The sequence below is a fragment of the Sceloporus undulatus genome, chromosome 2 (assembly GCF_019175285.1).
Source record: "Sceloporus undulatus isolate JIND9_A2432 ecotype Alabama chromosome 2, SceUnd_v1.1, whole genome shotgun sequence".
Lineage (NCBI taxonomy): Eukaryota > Metazoa > Chordata > Lepidosauria > Squamata > Phrynosomatidae > Sceloporus > Sceloporus undulatus.
The window spans coordinates 14216158-14232681 of NC_056523.1; the positions used below are offsets into that span (position 1 = coordinate 14216158).

The window sequence follows — 16524 nt, forward strand, 5'->3', positions numbered from 1 at the left end:
TCTCACAGTCTTTTAAAGTGGGATACGTTTGTCATACTTTTCTGCTCTCCAAAGTAAAGTCGAAGTTTCATGGCTGGCATCCATAGTTTTTTGTGGTGTTTTTTTCGGGCTATGTGGCCAGTTTCCAGAAAAGTTTCTTCCTGAGTTTCGCCAGCACTGTGGCTGGCATCTTCATTTTCTGCTCCTCTCTTAGTGGTAGCTCTTTTAGTCAGGGGGCTATTCTTGGTCTTTGTTTATTTGTTGTTTGATACTATTTCCCCCCTCAACTGTAGTGATTTTAAAACTCTGTTTCAAAAATGTAATATGTGCTTATTCTACGATTTAGTTTTATACATTACTGAAGTCACCCAAGAAAGTTGCTGGGTTAATGATATGTGAAATAATACATTCGTATCCCTCCCTAGTCTGATTTTACTGGACAATCCTGCAACCATTGGCCGAAGCCTATTTAATCCCAGTCAGAGCAGACCTTTTGAATTAGTGTGGAACGGTTCATCAACATGTACAAAATCCCATTTATTGAACGAATACTCTGGTTGAAATATAAATAAAATTCGACAGTTATTATTATAGCGCTGTCAATGCACATGGCACTGTACGAAAATAAAGTGATAAAAATAGACAGTACACTTCTGACAACACATGGATGGCTCTGAGCTCAGAGAAATTCTTTATTTAAATAGTTTTATGGTGAAATAGTGAGGTAAGGAGGCTAAAGTCTTCTCAGGTCCATTAGATTCCTGCATGTGCAGGAGTGACCAATGAGCCGTCATTTCCCTTTTTGCCGTCCCTTATCAGTTCCATCAAGATGAGGCTTCTGGATCCCAACATCTAATGTGGCAACAGGAGGGGCATCCCTGACCCACAGAGCAACTGGCAGATGGCTCCATTTGCCTTTTGGGGGTTGCCTGTTAAGAAAAGACAAGGATAAATAATCTGGATACTGCACAGGCCCTAGAATTACGGTACACACACAAAAACAACACACGCACAACAAATCAATGGATTTAAATGGGAAGGTGGTTTTGGAGCATTGAGAGAAGCCCTTAGGTCCTCTGAGTTCCATAGGATTAAAGGAAGCACAATTTAGAACTGTGTTGCCTGGTTTTGTGAGGAGCAAGCATCTTAAACTATTAAAGTTAGGCTTGCCATAACCCGGCTGCAACCGGGAACTTCCCGATTTTGGGGGCCTGGGGCCCTCCCGGCACGGGTGCAGCCCCAAAACCGGGAGCCCTCCGGTTGCAGCCTGGGTTGCTGCACCCTGGCAGGCCTTGCTGCCCTCCTCCTCCACCTCGGGGAGGGGGGAGGAGGAAGAGGGCAGCGAGGCCTGCCTGGGGCACAGGAGGCGAAGCTGAGGCGGTGCCTCCCCGCGCGCCTCGCCACCCTCCCCTCCGCCCCCTCTCCCCCAGGCCGCGCGGAGGAGGCGAAGGTGAAGGAGGCAGGGAGGAGGAGAGGAGGCGGGGGAAGGTGGCGCGGGCGCGGCGGGGAGCGGGGGATTCCCCGGATTCCCCCCCCCAGAGGCAGAGGCCCTGGCTGGGGCTCCGCGATCGCGGAGTCCTCCCAGGCTTGGCTGGGGCTTGGAGGACGCTGCCTGCCAAGCCCCAGCCAGGCTCTGGATGGGGCTCCGCAATCGCGGAGTCCTCCAAGGCCTCGCTGGGGCTTGGGAGACGCTGTCTCCCAGACCCCAGCGAGGCCTAGGACAAGGTTTAAAAATGTAGGACTTTTTTTTTTATTTCCTGGCCAGGAAACAAACAAACAAACAAAAAAGTCCTACATTTTTAAACCATGTCCTACATTTCTCCCGTTTTGGAGGTCCCCAGGGATGGCAACCCTATATAAAGTATTTTCTTATCTTGCAACAAACCAGTACTCCTAAACACCTAAACTATAAGGAATCTCCTTATTTTTGTCAGTTTGAGGAGCAGGCAAAAACATCCCAGTAAGAACAGCAGAAATCATCAACATTAGTGAAACAGAGAAAATTATTTTATATTACTTCTTTATAAGACAACCAGTGTGGTGTCGAGGTTTTGAATGTAAGACTACAGATCTGGAGATCAAGGTTCAATTCTCCGCTCAGCCATGGAAACCCACTGGGTGACATCGAAGGCTTTCATGGCTGGCATCCATAGTTTTTTGTGGGTTGTTCAGGCTATGTGGCCATGTACATGACCACATAGCCCGAAAAACCCACCAAAAAACCACTGGGTGACCTTGGGTGAATCACACACTCTCAGCCCCAGAGAACCCTGCGACAGGTCACCATAAATCAGAAATGACCTGAAAACCCACAACAACAAAGTTATTTAAAGTGTCAAGCAGACATAATGAGCTAGAAAAGGAATCCAAGACTAAGAGTTATAGGGCTCTGATACTGTTGTTGCTGTGTGCCTTCAAGTCCTTTCCGGCTTATGGTGACCCTAAGGCAAACCTATCACAAGGTATTCTTGGAAATATGTCTTCAGAAGCAGTTTGCCTTTGCCTTCCTTTGAGGCTGAGAGATTGTAACTTCCCCAAGGTCACCCAGTGGGTTTGCGTGGCTGAGGAGTGATTCAAACCCTCTTTTGATACTGTACATAATCTCGAATAAAAATCTTCTAATATAGATTTTAGAAAGGAATTTGGGGCAGTAAATTCTACATTCTAGCTATGTTGAGGGTATTTTGTAAATATGTTGCTGATGTTATCTGTATGTGTTCTGGTGTGTGACCAAAATAAATAGATTTATTTAGTACTTTGGATTAATGCAACCTAGAACATAGGTCAAGCCTGACATTTAACAAGTCAAATGCATTTGAGGAGGTAGATTTTAGTCTATGAAAGCTCATGCTGCCAACTTCTTTCTTTCAGTTAGTTGCAAAGGTGCTACAAGATGTCTCTACATACTGATTCCACAGGGCTATAGACTTAACAAGCCTGACATTGAGGAGCCATCAGTGAGAAAATGTGGCAAGGTTAATTTATAGCCTGATCTCTTTATTAGGAATGCAGAAATCAGACTGTTGGTCAAACTTAAGACTGGAATTTTCCACGCTGATCAGCAGCTGCTCTCCAGAATTTTAGATCTGAGTCTTTTCTTGCCCCATCTGATGGTGCAGGAGGATTGAACCTTATACATGCAAAATATGGGCTCTGACACTGGGCTATGGATCTTGTCCTTTATTTAATATTTCCGTAGCTTGGGATGCAAGGGATCCTTCTGTAGGCAAAGGCTAGAGTTTATGTCACTTAGCCTAGAAGCTGGCTTGACACTTGACTTTATCATAGATGGGAGGGACATGGCTGCCTTGCTTCTGTGCCATTGACGGCTTGACTTTCAGCCATCTGCAGGATAAGCAGATGGGCAAGGGAGGCATGGGGATCCGCGTTATCCCCCTGCAGCTAAAGATAAAAGATAAAGATAAAAGCTGCTGGCTGGCACCATTCCTGACGTTTGGCCTGCATATGTAGCTGGTATCTTCACATCTGAAGGTTTATGTTGACCAAGGATGGGAGATAGACAAAGGGAAGGAATCTCTTACCAACTTGGCAGACCCGGTTCTTGCACATCAGCGCTGGTTCCCCCAGATCCTCATTCCTCAGGGATGCTGCTATTTTCCTGGCCACATAGCGGCAGGCTGAAAGAAAAGAACAAATATTTAGCAGACTTTATTTTTTGAAGTTACTAGGCTTGAGAGCCAGTGTGGTGTAGTGGTTCGTGTGTTGAGCTAGGGCTCTGGGAGACCATGGTTCGAATCCCTGCTTAGCTATAGAAACCCACTGGCTGATCTTTAGCAAGTCACACACTCTCACAGCCTTGGAGAAAGGCCATGACAACCTCCCTCTGAACAAATCTTGCCAAGAAAAGCCCATAATGTGTGTTATCTTTTGGGTCCCCATAAACTGGAAATAACTTGAAGCCACATAATCATATTGTTGGGGGTGGTAGTGGTAAAAAATCCACCTAATCCAACTCAGATCCTATGGCCAGGACTAGTCTGGCAATGGTTTCTCAGAGGACTATCCCAGACTATGGAATGATCTGCCAGAAGAGATTCAACAGCTGAAAACACTGACTGCATTTAAAACAGCGTTAAAGACATCTCTCTTCCAGGCCTACCCAATCAGTTTTAAATCACGACCTTTTAATTGTGTATGAATTCTTACGAATGTATTTTAATGGTTGTATAGTATTGTACAGGGTAATTCAAAAAGAGTGGTTCGAAGGTAAAGCTGTTCTTATTTGGTTTGGCACCACTCTTTTTGAATCATTCTGTATTTTAAATGTGGGTTTTGTATTTTAAGATGCTGTGTCCTGCCTTGAGCTTTGAGGAGAGTCAGGAAAGAAATGACATCATTATTATTAATTTTTAATGGTTTTGGGGCTATGTGGCCATGTTCTGGAAGAGTTTATTCCTGATGTTTCGCCTGCATCTGTGGCTGGCATCTTCAGATAATGAAGTTGCAAGCGAAACGTCAGGAATAAATTCTTCCAAACCATGGCCATATAGCCCAAAAAACCCCACAAAAAATATAGATGCCAGTACAAGGACTCAAGGCGGCTAACAACATTTCGAACAGTCCAAGTTGAAACTGTACAAAGCATTAAAAATACAAAGTTTAAAAAGCAATTAAACAATTTCAAAACGTTAAAAACATTACATGTTCAAATTTAAAATTTAAAAACTCTTTACTAAACTTTTACATTAATGCTTATTGTAGAGATGTTTGCCTGGTGGAGGAGCTGTATGTGGCTTTTCTAGCCTAGGTTTTGTTCTGTGCCAAACCTTATAGCAATGGCAAAAACTTCTTCTGAACAAATCTTGCCAAGAAAACATGATACGGCCACCATAAGTTAGAAATCCAGCATGATGTAGTTGTTTGAGTGTTGCGCTATGACTCTGGCGATCAAGGTTCAATTCCCCACTCAAGCATAAAAACCCACTGGGTAACCTTGGGCAGGTCACACTTTCTCAGCCTCAGAGGATGGCCATGACAAAGCTCTCTATAGAAACTTGCCAAGAAAATTCTATGGGGTTTATCTCACTGGGGCTAATTTGGCACTAAAGAGAGATTAAAGCGAATTTAAATCATCCTGTGAATAAAGCAAAAATGAGTAATTGCGCAAATAATTATCACACGCAATTGCGCAAATATAGTGATATCGGAAATGCATTGTCACTGAAATCCACAAGTAAAAAGATGCGGTTTAATGCTTCTTTGGGACCACTTTAATGGCAGGTTTTGTGTGACATTGTGTGAAATCGTTTCACGTAATTACGCGATTTTCCTGGAATATTCACGGGATAAACTCCCGATCTCCTTCATGTGATAAACTCCCATGAAAGGTTTGCCTTAGGGTCGCCGTAAGTCAAAAATGACTTGGAGGCACACAACAACAAAATCAGAAACCATCTGAAGGTCCACAACAACAGCAACAACAAACCTCACCCTTACCAGGTTAACCTATTTTATTTTATGCTAAGCCTCGCCCTTACAAGTCTTGGCTTCCCAGCTTTCTACTTTCACCATCCAGACTCCCTTCTTACTTTCACCCAACCATGATTTTAAGAGAATCAAGGAGTCCTGTGTCTTGTTGCTTTTATTTACATTTTGCAGCCCATTTACCTACCGCCAATTAGGAGTCACACCATATTTTTTGAGAGAAGGTGCCGCCTGGGAGTGCTGCTGTGTCTTCCTTGCAAAATAAACTGGGTTGCATAAAGGAAGGGAAGAGGGAGGGAGGACTTGAAGGTTCTAGAAAGGCATTGTGGGTTGTGTAGTTTTATGGAGGCAGTGGCTGTGTGAAGTATAGCAGCAATATATATGCCAAGGACCAACTATGACCTTTAAAAACTACCGTAATAAGATTGAAAGTCATTTTTAAAGGCATAGCCACCATAATCTGATCCAGGAAAATAATAAAAAGAGAATTTTGCAACACTTCTTAAAGAATTAAGTATTGTGCAATCTATCCCATCGATTATCTCACACCCCATTCCCCGGTTTTAGATTATTTAAATCAATCTTTTAATATGAATATTTTAATGTGATTGCAATTTAATTGTTATTTTAGATCTTGGGACTATTCTATACTGTTATTTTATTATGTATTGGACTGTTTTACTGTAAGCCGCCTCAGTCCTAGTTGGAGTAGGCGGGATATAAATAAAAGTTGATTATCTTTTTATTATTAAGATAATCGCTGAGGGGATGGCAGCCGGTGACCCCAATCTGTAGGGCAGTGAAAAATGATAAAGGAGGTTTAGGGTTCAGCACCTTGGATAATTCCTTTGACATTCAACTGGAGTTCAGAGCATGTTTGCCATCCCACTGAAACGAATTAGCTAATCATCATCGTATCATAAGAGTTGGAAGAGACCACAAGGGCCTTAATTGACTGAAATATTTGTATCCCTCCCGATATTGTGTGATGATGCAGTACAATCGGTTTAACCAATTTAAACGATGTAGAGTAGTAAGAAATAATTTAGGCAGATGAAAAGCATGTTAAACAAGTGGACACATTAAAACAAGGCAACTAGCATCAGTTTAAATGTCTAAAAATCATTTCAGAACCATTGTGCACGCCAAGATTTGGATAAAAACAAATTAGGCATAAAACACTTTAATAAAATGATGTTTTTGTCTGGTGCTGGAGTGACACCTGTCAGTCCTGTTGGAGCCAACCAGGCGTCTAAAGGTGGGGTATTCCACATCTGGAGGTGCCATGGCAGAGAAAACCCTCTCCCATCTCCCCACACAGTGTATTGCTCCCACTGCTGGGACACAGATGAAGGACCTCTGGTTTTTGTTTTTACTTATGGACCACATCTTTTGCTTTTCATCTCTCTGTGTGTCTTCTTAATGAAACCCTAGGCTTCATCAATAGGAATATTGTGTTGAGATCAGTGGTTTCCAAACTTTGGTCCTCCAGATGTTTCGGACTTCAGCTCCCAGAATTCCTCACTGTTGACCAAGCTGGCTAGAGCTTCTGTGAAATGTCCAAAACAACCGAAGAACCAAAGTTTGGGAAACACGGGTCTATAAGAGAAATAATAGTACCACTCTATTCTACTTTGGTCAGACCTCACCTGGAATAATGCGTCCAGTTCTGGGCACCACAATTCAAAAAGGATGTTGACAAGCTGGAGCGTGTCCAGAGGAGGGTGAACAAAATGGGGGAAAGTGTAGAAATCATGCCTTATGAGAAGTAACTTAGGGAGCTGGGTATGTTTAACCTTGAGAAGAGAAAGCTAAGAGGGGATATAATAACCCTGCTTTAATATTTGAAGGAATATCACATTGAGGATGGAGCAAGCAAGCTTATTCTCTGCTGCCCCAGGCTCTGGAACCTGGAGCAATGGATTCAAGCTACAGGAAAAGAGATTTCACCTAAACATTAGGAAGAACTTCCTGACAGTAAGAATTGTTCAACAGTGGAACAGACTCCCTCGGAGAGTGGTGGAGTATCCTTCTTTGAACAGAGGCTGGATGGCCATCTGTCAGGGATGGCTTAATTGTGAGTTCCTGCATGGCAGGGGGTTGGATTGGATGGCCCTATGATTCTATGACATCAGATGCCACAAGGATGTATTATCTGCATTGCACAAACAAGATTTTTAAACAGGGGCTGGATGGTCATCTTTCAGGAGTACTTTGATTGTGTATTTCTGCATTGCAGTGGGTTGGACTGGATGGCTCTTGGGGTCTCTTCCAACTCTGTGATCATCCTACTACTATTTTCTTCTCATCTCTTTCTTTAGGGAAATTGCTCTTGCCAGCTCTTCCACACTGCAGAAATAGAGCAGTTTGGTGCCATTTTAATTGTCATGGCTCCATACTGTATAATCCTGGAATTTGTAGTGAAGTATTCAGCTTGGTCTGTCAACAAGCTCTGATGCCTCACCAAACCACATAGCCCATGATTTTATAGAATAGAGTCGTGGCAGTTAAAGTGGTGTCACACTGCTTTATTTCTGCAGTGTGGATACACCCTGAAGGACAGAGTTGGAAGGGACACCATGGGGGAACCAGTCTAATCCCTTACCAATATAGGAATCCAAGACTCAGGAAGCCCTGACAGATGGCCATCCACATTGCATTTAAGCTTAGGAAAAAGCACTTCCCTTCATGCAAACAGAAGGGGGAGACTCAGCATGGATCGGGGCAGTGATGATAGTTAAGGCTTTCCTCTCCCACTATAGCCCCCTAAACAGCTCAGCTTAAGGTAACTTCTGATTTCATGAATGGAAGGTTTCAACCTGAACTTATGGGGGGCATTGCACCATGTGGGCTTAGGAGAGGATTGTTCCTTGCCTTCTTGCCTGTAATTAAAATCCTCCGGTTGAGAAATGAGAGAGATCTCAAGTTTGAGAAATGCTTATTGGCACCAACAGGCAAGGTTCTGGAGAATGGATTGTGGCCACAAATTCAGGCATAGCAGGGCTGATTATTAGCTGTGCTGATAGTCTTTGTGATACTACAGTTCCTTAGGTGGTTAAAATCAAAGTGGAAATTGCAAAACCTTCCTGATACACTTGGACTGCTACTCCTATCAGTCCTCAGGTAAGCATAGCCGGTGAGTGCCGGGAGCTGCAGTTCAGAAGCATCTGGAGGGCTACATGACTCCAACTGTGCTTTTTAAAAATGAAATAAAATTATTTATGTTTACAAGGCTGGTTGCCCAAAGCTCATTCAAGCCAAAGATACTGAAAACACCTTGATGATCTAGTTAATATTGCAAATTGTTGGTGCGTGAATTTATACCTGTTTTCCCAGTGCCCAGTGCATCTGGCCAAGAGCAAGTTGAAGTTTGGGCAGAGTGGAGTCAAGCAGCCCTCCAAGTGTTATTGTACTGCAACTCTCATCAGCCCTAGCCAGCATAGCTAATGGTGAAAGATGCTGGGAATTGCAGTTCCAGTTTTATCTAGTGGGCTACATGATTTCCATCCATGGAATGGTGGTCACTCTCTCTCATGATAGGAAAGAGGGAGGCACAAATTGTGTAGACCAGGATGAGGAATGTATGGCCCTCCATAGGTTGTAGGACTACAGCTCCCATCTTTCTTCATCATTGGCTGGGCTGATGGGGATTAGAGTCAAACATCATCAGGAATTCCATTTGTTTTCCACCCCAGTGGTTTCACCCCAAAGCACCACACAAACAAATAAATCTAGGTGCTGTACAGACCGACGCAAAGCAAATCTTGGCAAGAAAATTCTGTGATAGGTTCACTTTAGGGTTGCTATATATCAGAAATGACTTGAAGGCACATAACAGCAAAATATTTTTTTACCATGTGAGTCAGTGTGTGCCGCCTGTCAGATTGCAGCCTAGCAGAACAAAGTGACAAGCAAATCCCTTGACTGTTCAAATGAATTTTTTGAAACTTGTTTTCTGTCGTGGGTATAACCTTATGAAATTTTAAAATGAAGGGGATGGCTATAAATGGAAAAGAAGTCTCCTGTCTCATAATTTGTGGAGAGAGCAGAGTTTCCCTGGTTTTAAAGTGTTGTTTTTCCCTTGCTTTTCTCCTTCCTTGCATCTCCTAAGGGACGATTTTAGGTTACTGCTGTTGCTAAGACAGCCAGCTGGTTATTGAGGAAATGACGTTGAAAGGAAAAAAGAAGGAGTGAATGTGGAAGGGGGAAGAGGTAAACCAGTGATTAAAACAGAAACCCACCTGACACCATCTCCACACACCCACATATATACCCTGCAACTCATCTATCCAACCCTCTGCTCTTGTGCCAAGCCAGAAGAGGAGAATATGGGTTGTACCACTAAAAAATAAAAATTAATTAAGGACGTGTGAGGATGAGGATGAGGAGGAAATACCAGGGGCTTTCACAGTGTAAAAAGATAGAAAAGCACTTTGTTGCTTCAGTTGCTCTCTGTTGGAAAAGTCCTGGCAGAGGCAGTAACTGCATGCATGAGAAAAATCCTAAGGCCTTCGGGATGCCTTTTAATAAAAAGAAACACACAAGCAAGGGATCTCAGAAGTCCTTTAAACTGCAGGGTTGTGTGGACTTAACTTGAAGTAATGTCATATTTAACTGAAGAGGTTTAATTGTTAGTTATCTTCCCCCGCCATGCCTTTTTTAACCTGCAGAATGCTTATCTCCTATGACTGGGGTGAGCATCATGCCGCCTGTGGGTCCCCATGCCCTGCCTGAGCCATTTTTGTCATGCGAACAAAATTTGATAACAAATAACCCAGAATTCTTTAAAACAATGTTTCTTAAGCTATGTGGGGGCTGACAGGTTTTTCTCCATTGTGCTAGGAAACAACAACATTTTTGTGCCCACTAACTACAACAGTTTCTTTCCTGGAAACTCACTGAGGACTGGCAGCTTATAGTTTGGAGACTGGCACCAGTTTGAGGGCACCCACTTTGAGTAACACTGCTTTAAAACACACAGATGATGCTTGCTTTGATGGAGTTTTTACAGTCTGCCATTGAATTATGGGACCGAAGAGGGAAAGCCCCTTTAAAAAATAAGAATGAAAGCATTTCCTACTTTTTAATGTACATTTTCTAATTTTCACTGATTTTTTTTTTGGGGGGGGGGGCCTTGCGTTTACCTTGGCCGCAGCAGATCTAGTGGTGAGGTGCAAAACTGGCCCCTGTATCCAACAAAGTTATCCATACTTGTTCTGTTATATAAAAAACTGTTGTTCCTATTTTGCATACAAGCCACTAAAGCTGACAGTCCTTTTATACTTCCATGACCACACAGGGAAGTCCCAGACTAAATTGCGATTTGGAATAAAAGTTCTTTTAGCTTTGGTTCCACTGTTGCATATAATTGAACTTCCCTTGGTTTTGGGGTACATACGCACTGCAGAATCAGTTCCTGCAGTTTGACAGCACTGTAACTGCCATGACTCCATTCTATGAAATCCTGGAGTTTGTAGTTTGTTATGGCATCAGAGCTCTCTGACAGAGAAGGCTAAATATCACACAAACTACAAATCCTAGGATTCCATAGCATTGAGCCCTGGGAGTTAAAGTGGTATCAAACTGGATTATTCCTGCAGTGTGGATGTATCCTAGGAGGGGGTGTAGGGCAAGTTGGGGTAGTTGGGGAAATGGAGCACAGTCGCTACTTCCACCAAACCCAGTCTGTATTTCTTCTTCTCCTCAGTTTTTCAGCTGGATTTCCACATCACAAACAGCTGCACTACTACCCCTCTGCTATTATACAACTATAGCCCATCCCTGTACCAGGAACTTTTTTACTGGGCTGGGAAATAAAGAAATGGCAAGTACAGAATCAGCTGGCCTGAAGACTCCGGCTCTAGGAGGACAAGAAGAGAGCAAGGGGACAAACCAGAAGACAGCTGGAGGTGAAAGGAGTAGCCAAGGTGGACTTTCTGGAGGCAAAGAAAAGGAGAGCAGAATTATGGTGAAAGGAGAGGACCTGAAAGAGAACCTGCCTCCACCCAACCAGCTGTGCTCAGCCAATGGGAATGTTCCATGGGGCTGCCCAGATGGCACGTTTATCAAATTGATTCTGGAGACTGGCAAAGGTTTAGATAAACCCAAGGAAGGCTCCATCTGCCAGGTCTTCATTGAGGCCGAACATGGAGGACCCTTGAGTTACTCTTCCCACCAGTGGGCTGAGGTGGAGCTGGGTGGGGGTGATGCCGAGTGGGATGGGATTGTAGACCGTTGCCTGGAGACCATGCTGGCTGGGGAGCGGGCCGAAGTAAGGATGAGGGATGGAGGCACCATTACTGTCCAACTGGCAAGCTTCACAGAGGCCAAGGACACCTGGGAGATGAGTGCCAGCGAGAAATGGAACTTGGTGCTCAGCAACAAAGAGCGTGGCAGCGAGCTGTACCGGGCAGGAGAGATTGGCGCGGCTGCCAGGCGCTACGCCAAGGCCTTGCGTCTGCTTGTGGTGGCTGCTCCTCCCCCAGACTATGACCAAATTAAGGCTGAGCTCCATGCCAACTTGGCCGCCTGTCAGCTGAGGTTGCGCCAGCCGGCCAACGCAGCCTCTAACTGTACCAAGACACTGGCACTGCAGCCAGCCAACACCAAGGCGCTCTTCCGACGGGGCTTAGCTTACGATGCCATGAACGACCTGGAGGGAGCTGCTCAAGACCTGAAGGGAGTTTTGCAGGTGGAGCCTGGGAACCGGGCGGCACGTCGAGAGTTGGAAAGGGTGACGGAGCGAATCAAGGCACGCGATGCCAAACTGGCCAGGGCCATGCAGAAAATGTTTGCTTGAGCAGAATAACAAAGCAGTGTTGTCCCTTATAGATTACATTTGCCTCCTGCTTTGTCTTTCCCTTCAAGCGTCTGAAGGGAGAGTTGACTTACTTTCACCTTTTTTTTCCTCTTCATGACAACTTTGCAAGGGCTGGCTGAAATGTACATGGTTGGCCGCCGACTTCATGGTTGAAGGTGGTGGATTTGAATGTGGGCTCCATGGTCACAATCCAGCACTTTTCAGTGCACCATGCTGTTTGTCTTACGTGTGGAAGATTAGAACAGTACATTATATTCAGTGGAGTTCATGCAAGTTTCCTGGGTAAACACAGAAATTCATGCCTAACATGAGATTTGGCATGCTGAGGGGACTCTGCTTTCTTTACATTGTTTAAAAATGAGCATGATTGTAACCCTTATGGGTAAATGAAAAGGCTTTAGAAATGTGTAGGCTGCGTTTGGTGGAATCTCAGCAGTCAAAGGAAGCCTGCATTGGACTCCCAGTGCTAAAGAAGCAGAGATAAGTGCCCAACACAGTTCTGTCTCCATTGCACGCGTGGAGGACTTCCTGTATTCTGTGCTTCTGAAATCAGACCATGGAAGTGACTAATTGTCTTTGAAATGATCTGTAGGAGTCAGCATGCTCAAACTTAACAGCCTGCATCACGTTTTAATACAGAGCTTTCATCTCTCCATGTGTGTTTTTCTAAGACACGTCTAGCCCTTTTGGTTGCAAAGCTTAGCTAGAAACCATAAGGCCCTAGAAAAATTTCAGAAGCTGCAGAAATTTGGTGGCGGTGGGGAGGATGACTGACTTTTTCATTTTAAAGGGAGCTTTAATGTTTGTCATCACTTTTGCTGTCCTTCCCCAGTCAGGAAAAAAAAGTAGAATTACCCAATTTGAGGCAGGGAAAGCATCCACACATCTCTCTCCTTCAAGAGTCCCATTCCCTCTGGTGTTCTGTTTCCAATTCTTATGCCCTTTTTGGTTTGTGGAGGAGGATGAATATATAAAATTGTACAAATGCAGCAATCATGTATCCTTCCTTATTTTATTGGGTGGGTAAAATTTGAGTAAAATTTTGGATGGATGACCTGTTTGGTTGGGGAGGAAAAAATCAAGGCTATATATAGCCCTAGAAAACATACCTGGGTAGTTGTGTTGGCCATATAGCAAAGTACAACAGCACCTGAAATCCACAAAACAGTGATACCTTTATTGGATCAACTGAAATGCAAAGGGTTTCCATCACGTATTTTGTGCATTTTGTTCATCCCAATAAATATACCGTTGTGCTGTGGATTTTGGATGCTATTGTACCACACATAACCCTTGTTTTCTTTTGTTTTTTAAAGAGCATGGACCAAGACTGTGTTGGTGCATTGCCGGCAGGAACCGGGTGATGTATTCCACTGGAGGTTCTGCTACGGCTTGGCTGGCAAAGCCGCAGTTCTCCCTTGCTGTTGTTATTGTGGGTTTTTCCAGTTTCCCTTCCAGCGCTCCTTCCCTAGGGCTGTCACATGCCCAGCGATCACTTTGAATCCATACATACCCCTCTTGCTGTTTCTAAGCAACCATCTCCTGAGAGACTGCAGAACTAGGAAAGCTCAGATTTGGGGGTGGCAAACTAAGGGGAAGGAATGGGGGGGCACAGCAGGTGACTGTTTTGAGAACAAGGAGGTGAGGGAAAGGTGTGTAAAGGAGAGAAAGCTGCATTTTCTTGATGTGCCTTGCCTACCATCTGGGAACCAAGCAGGGAAAGGAAGACACGTTGGGATGCTAGGGTGAACTGCAGGCAGGTACCCTGCATGAGAAAATGCACATCTTTCCCCACTTATAAGGAATCTTCCACAAAGCCAGTCAGCTACAATCATGAGAATCAAGTGTCTTTATTAAGTAATAGAGATTCGGTAACCATGTCACTTGCAAACAGATATTATAATATAATCACAGACTCCAACATCTGAGAAAAAAGGAAGGGAGGGAAGAATGGAGAGCCCATGTGACAGAACTGTGAGGTTTGGTACAGTTTTGGGATGGGGGAGGCCTTGGAAATTATATTTATCTGCATTACCCTTTATCTCCCCCCCTCCCTTCCCATATCTACAGTTCTCCTTTATGCCTCCCAGGGTATGATCTGAACCAGTGCTTCTCAAGCTGTCCGTGCAGGGGACCAGCAGAGTTATTTCCTCAAAGTGCCAGGGACCAGCTCCATATCTGTGCTCATTGATTTCAACTGCTTTCTTTCCTGGAAACTCCCTGCAGACCATCAATCAATGTATTGTGGACCGGAAGTGGTCCAGGGACTACCACTTTGTGTGGCACTGATCTAAACACTTACTCACTCATGTGCCCATATCTAGCCTTATGTGTCTTTACTTTCTGGTTGATGCTATGTGGAGCCAATTCATCTACTACGCTGAATGAGATGGTAGAATTCTGATTTTGTCACTACAAGTGAGATGAGGCCATGTTTTTGAATTCTCCCTGCAAAAGAAACAAGATAAATTCCCTGCATTTAGTAAGCTCACACACCAGGAAGAAGAGTTTAGCATGTCTTTACCCTGCTGTGCTAGTTTGTATTTAGGGATATAGAACAATATTAGTCATCATGGAGTCTGAAGTGGTATAGAAAGAATTCTGCTGTATCATGATAAAACAAAGGATCTCTGCAAGTGCTTGCAACTGAAAGAATAGTGGAATGGAGTGTACCTTTCAGACTATGAGCAGGAATTGCCTGTTGTGAATCCTACCCCTGGACCCAGTAAAAAGGCTGTCTTCTATTTCTTTGCTTGATGTAGTTGCTTTCTATTGATTACAGTTCATACTCACCTTTCATCCAAAGAGCCCCTATGTTTAAGCCTCACAACAATTCTGTGAGGTATGCTAGACTGAAAGATGATCAAATCACCAACTTTCTAATTGAATGGGCCTTTCAACCCTGTGCCTATATTTCCTACACTATCCTCCTTCTATATGCAGGGTGTATATTACTATATATATATATATATATATGATAGAGAAGCAGTGAAAGAAATGTGATTCCCATGCATGTGGTCTGTAGAGGTGTAGTCTGTGCTGCCATCTTATTCCAAGACATTTCTAGAGCAGACCTCCCTAAGTTGCATAAGTCACTAAAAATTCTTCTCTGTAACCTTGCCCTAGATTCTAGCTTTGGTCAGACGGTACCTCCTGACTGGAAATACTACTATCGCACCCATAATCAATGGGCAATCACATATTTCATTGCCATGGCCACCCCATTATGGTGGACAACTTTCTCTCTCCAGATCCTTTTTGCTGTTTCCTTTTTCTATCTCTTTAACAACTGACAACTTTTTTCTTATTTATTTATTCCTTTGTTTAGGCTGCTTTCAGATGACTTGTGGTTGATCGTCTTAATATAGGTTTTCTTCGCCACCCGTTTTCTCCTTTGAAAAACATGTTTGGAGTGCATTTTTAATGTGGCTTTGTGCCTGAGGAGTCCCCAAGCATCAAGTGGCAGCAGAGCAAAGAACTATATAAATAAAAATTGATATCTAAATCAACAGTTAAAATGACTGCTATTTGCAATTCTTATAAACTCATCTCCTAAGATTGTTGTCAGGGTGACATATGGGTATATTGTAATCCAGCTGAAGCATTTAGAACAGGGTGGGAAAGAATTACTGTAAAATAAACAGAAGGATTTGAATAACTTTCGCTCTCCCCACAAGAGAAGAGGGAAGAGAGAAAAGGAAGAACATGCTGGTACAAAAATTATAAGAAAGGAAATGGAGTGTTTTCAAATGAACTGAAAAGCAGATAAGAGGCAAGACTAAACAGAGCATCTCAGAACAAGTGGAAGAAGTATATATACCTTAGGTTCATATGGTTATTTTAACTGTTACCTTGAATATGGAAAAGATGAAGAATCAGTGGATTTTGGAAGCGACTGTACCTTTCACACCTAAAACAAGAGAGCCAAAAGGACAGAGCAAGGTCATATTATACAGTTCAGAGGCAAGGAAACTTTGGGTAGAAAAACAAAACAAGGGGAGGCAGAGAGATTCAACTCCTTCCCCTGAATATCGAATCGCTCCACCCATTGCAGAAATGGAGTTCCAAAACAGGAACTGCGGAAGAAGAGCGATAACCTTTGCTACGCGCCAGCAAGGTGTTTCTCAGAGGTGACACCAGTTTGTGAGAGGCAGGCCTTCTGAAATGTGCAGTAAAGCAATCATAGATGGAAAAGGATGGGACCTTAAACCAAGACACAGGCAGTGCACCATGGGCAGCACTGGGCATGCAAATGCAGCGGGAAGAAGATGGCTGTTGGC

The 16524-nt window shown here is 43.7% G+C and overlaps 1 protein-coding gene and 1 long non-coding RNA gene across 6 annotated transcripts in view; one reads left to right on the top strand and one right to left on the bottom strand.

The window, feature by feature from the left end:
* FKBPL (FKBP prolyl isomerase like) overlaps window positions 1-16215 on the top strand; it is a 32509-nt gene extending 16294 nt beyond the window's left edge. The window contains exons 2-3 of one of the 5 annotated variants that reach the window (XM_042449117.1): window positions 9536-9636; window positions 11132-16215. In XM_042449117.1, coding sequence (XP_042305051.1) covers window positions 9619-9636; window positions 11132-12223 — 1110 coding nt within the window. In that variant the 5' untranslated portion in view covers window positions 9536-9618 and the 3' untranslated portion in view covers window positions 12224-16215. Of the gene's footprint in view, window positions 1-9534; window positions 9637-11131 lie in introns of all 5 variants that reach the window. The other 4 variants (XM_042449118.1, XM_042449119.1, XM_042449120.1 and 1 more) reach the window with 4 other exon arrangements.
* Window positions 795-5737, bottom strand: LOC121921285. Its single transcript, XR_006101886.1, has 3 exons — window positions 5612-5737; window positions 3522-3617; window positions 795-908 (listed from the first exon to the last, which is right to left on the bottom strand). It is a non-coding gene; the product is annotated as an uncharacterized LOC121921285 (long non-coding RNA).
* Window positions 16216-16524: the final 309 nt, after the last annotated feature.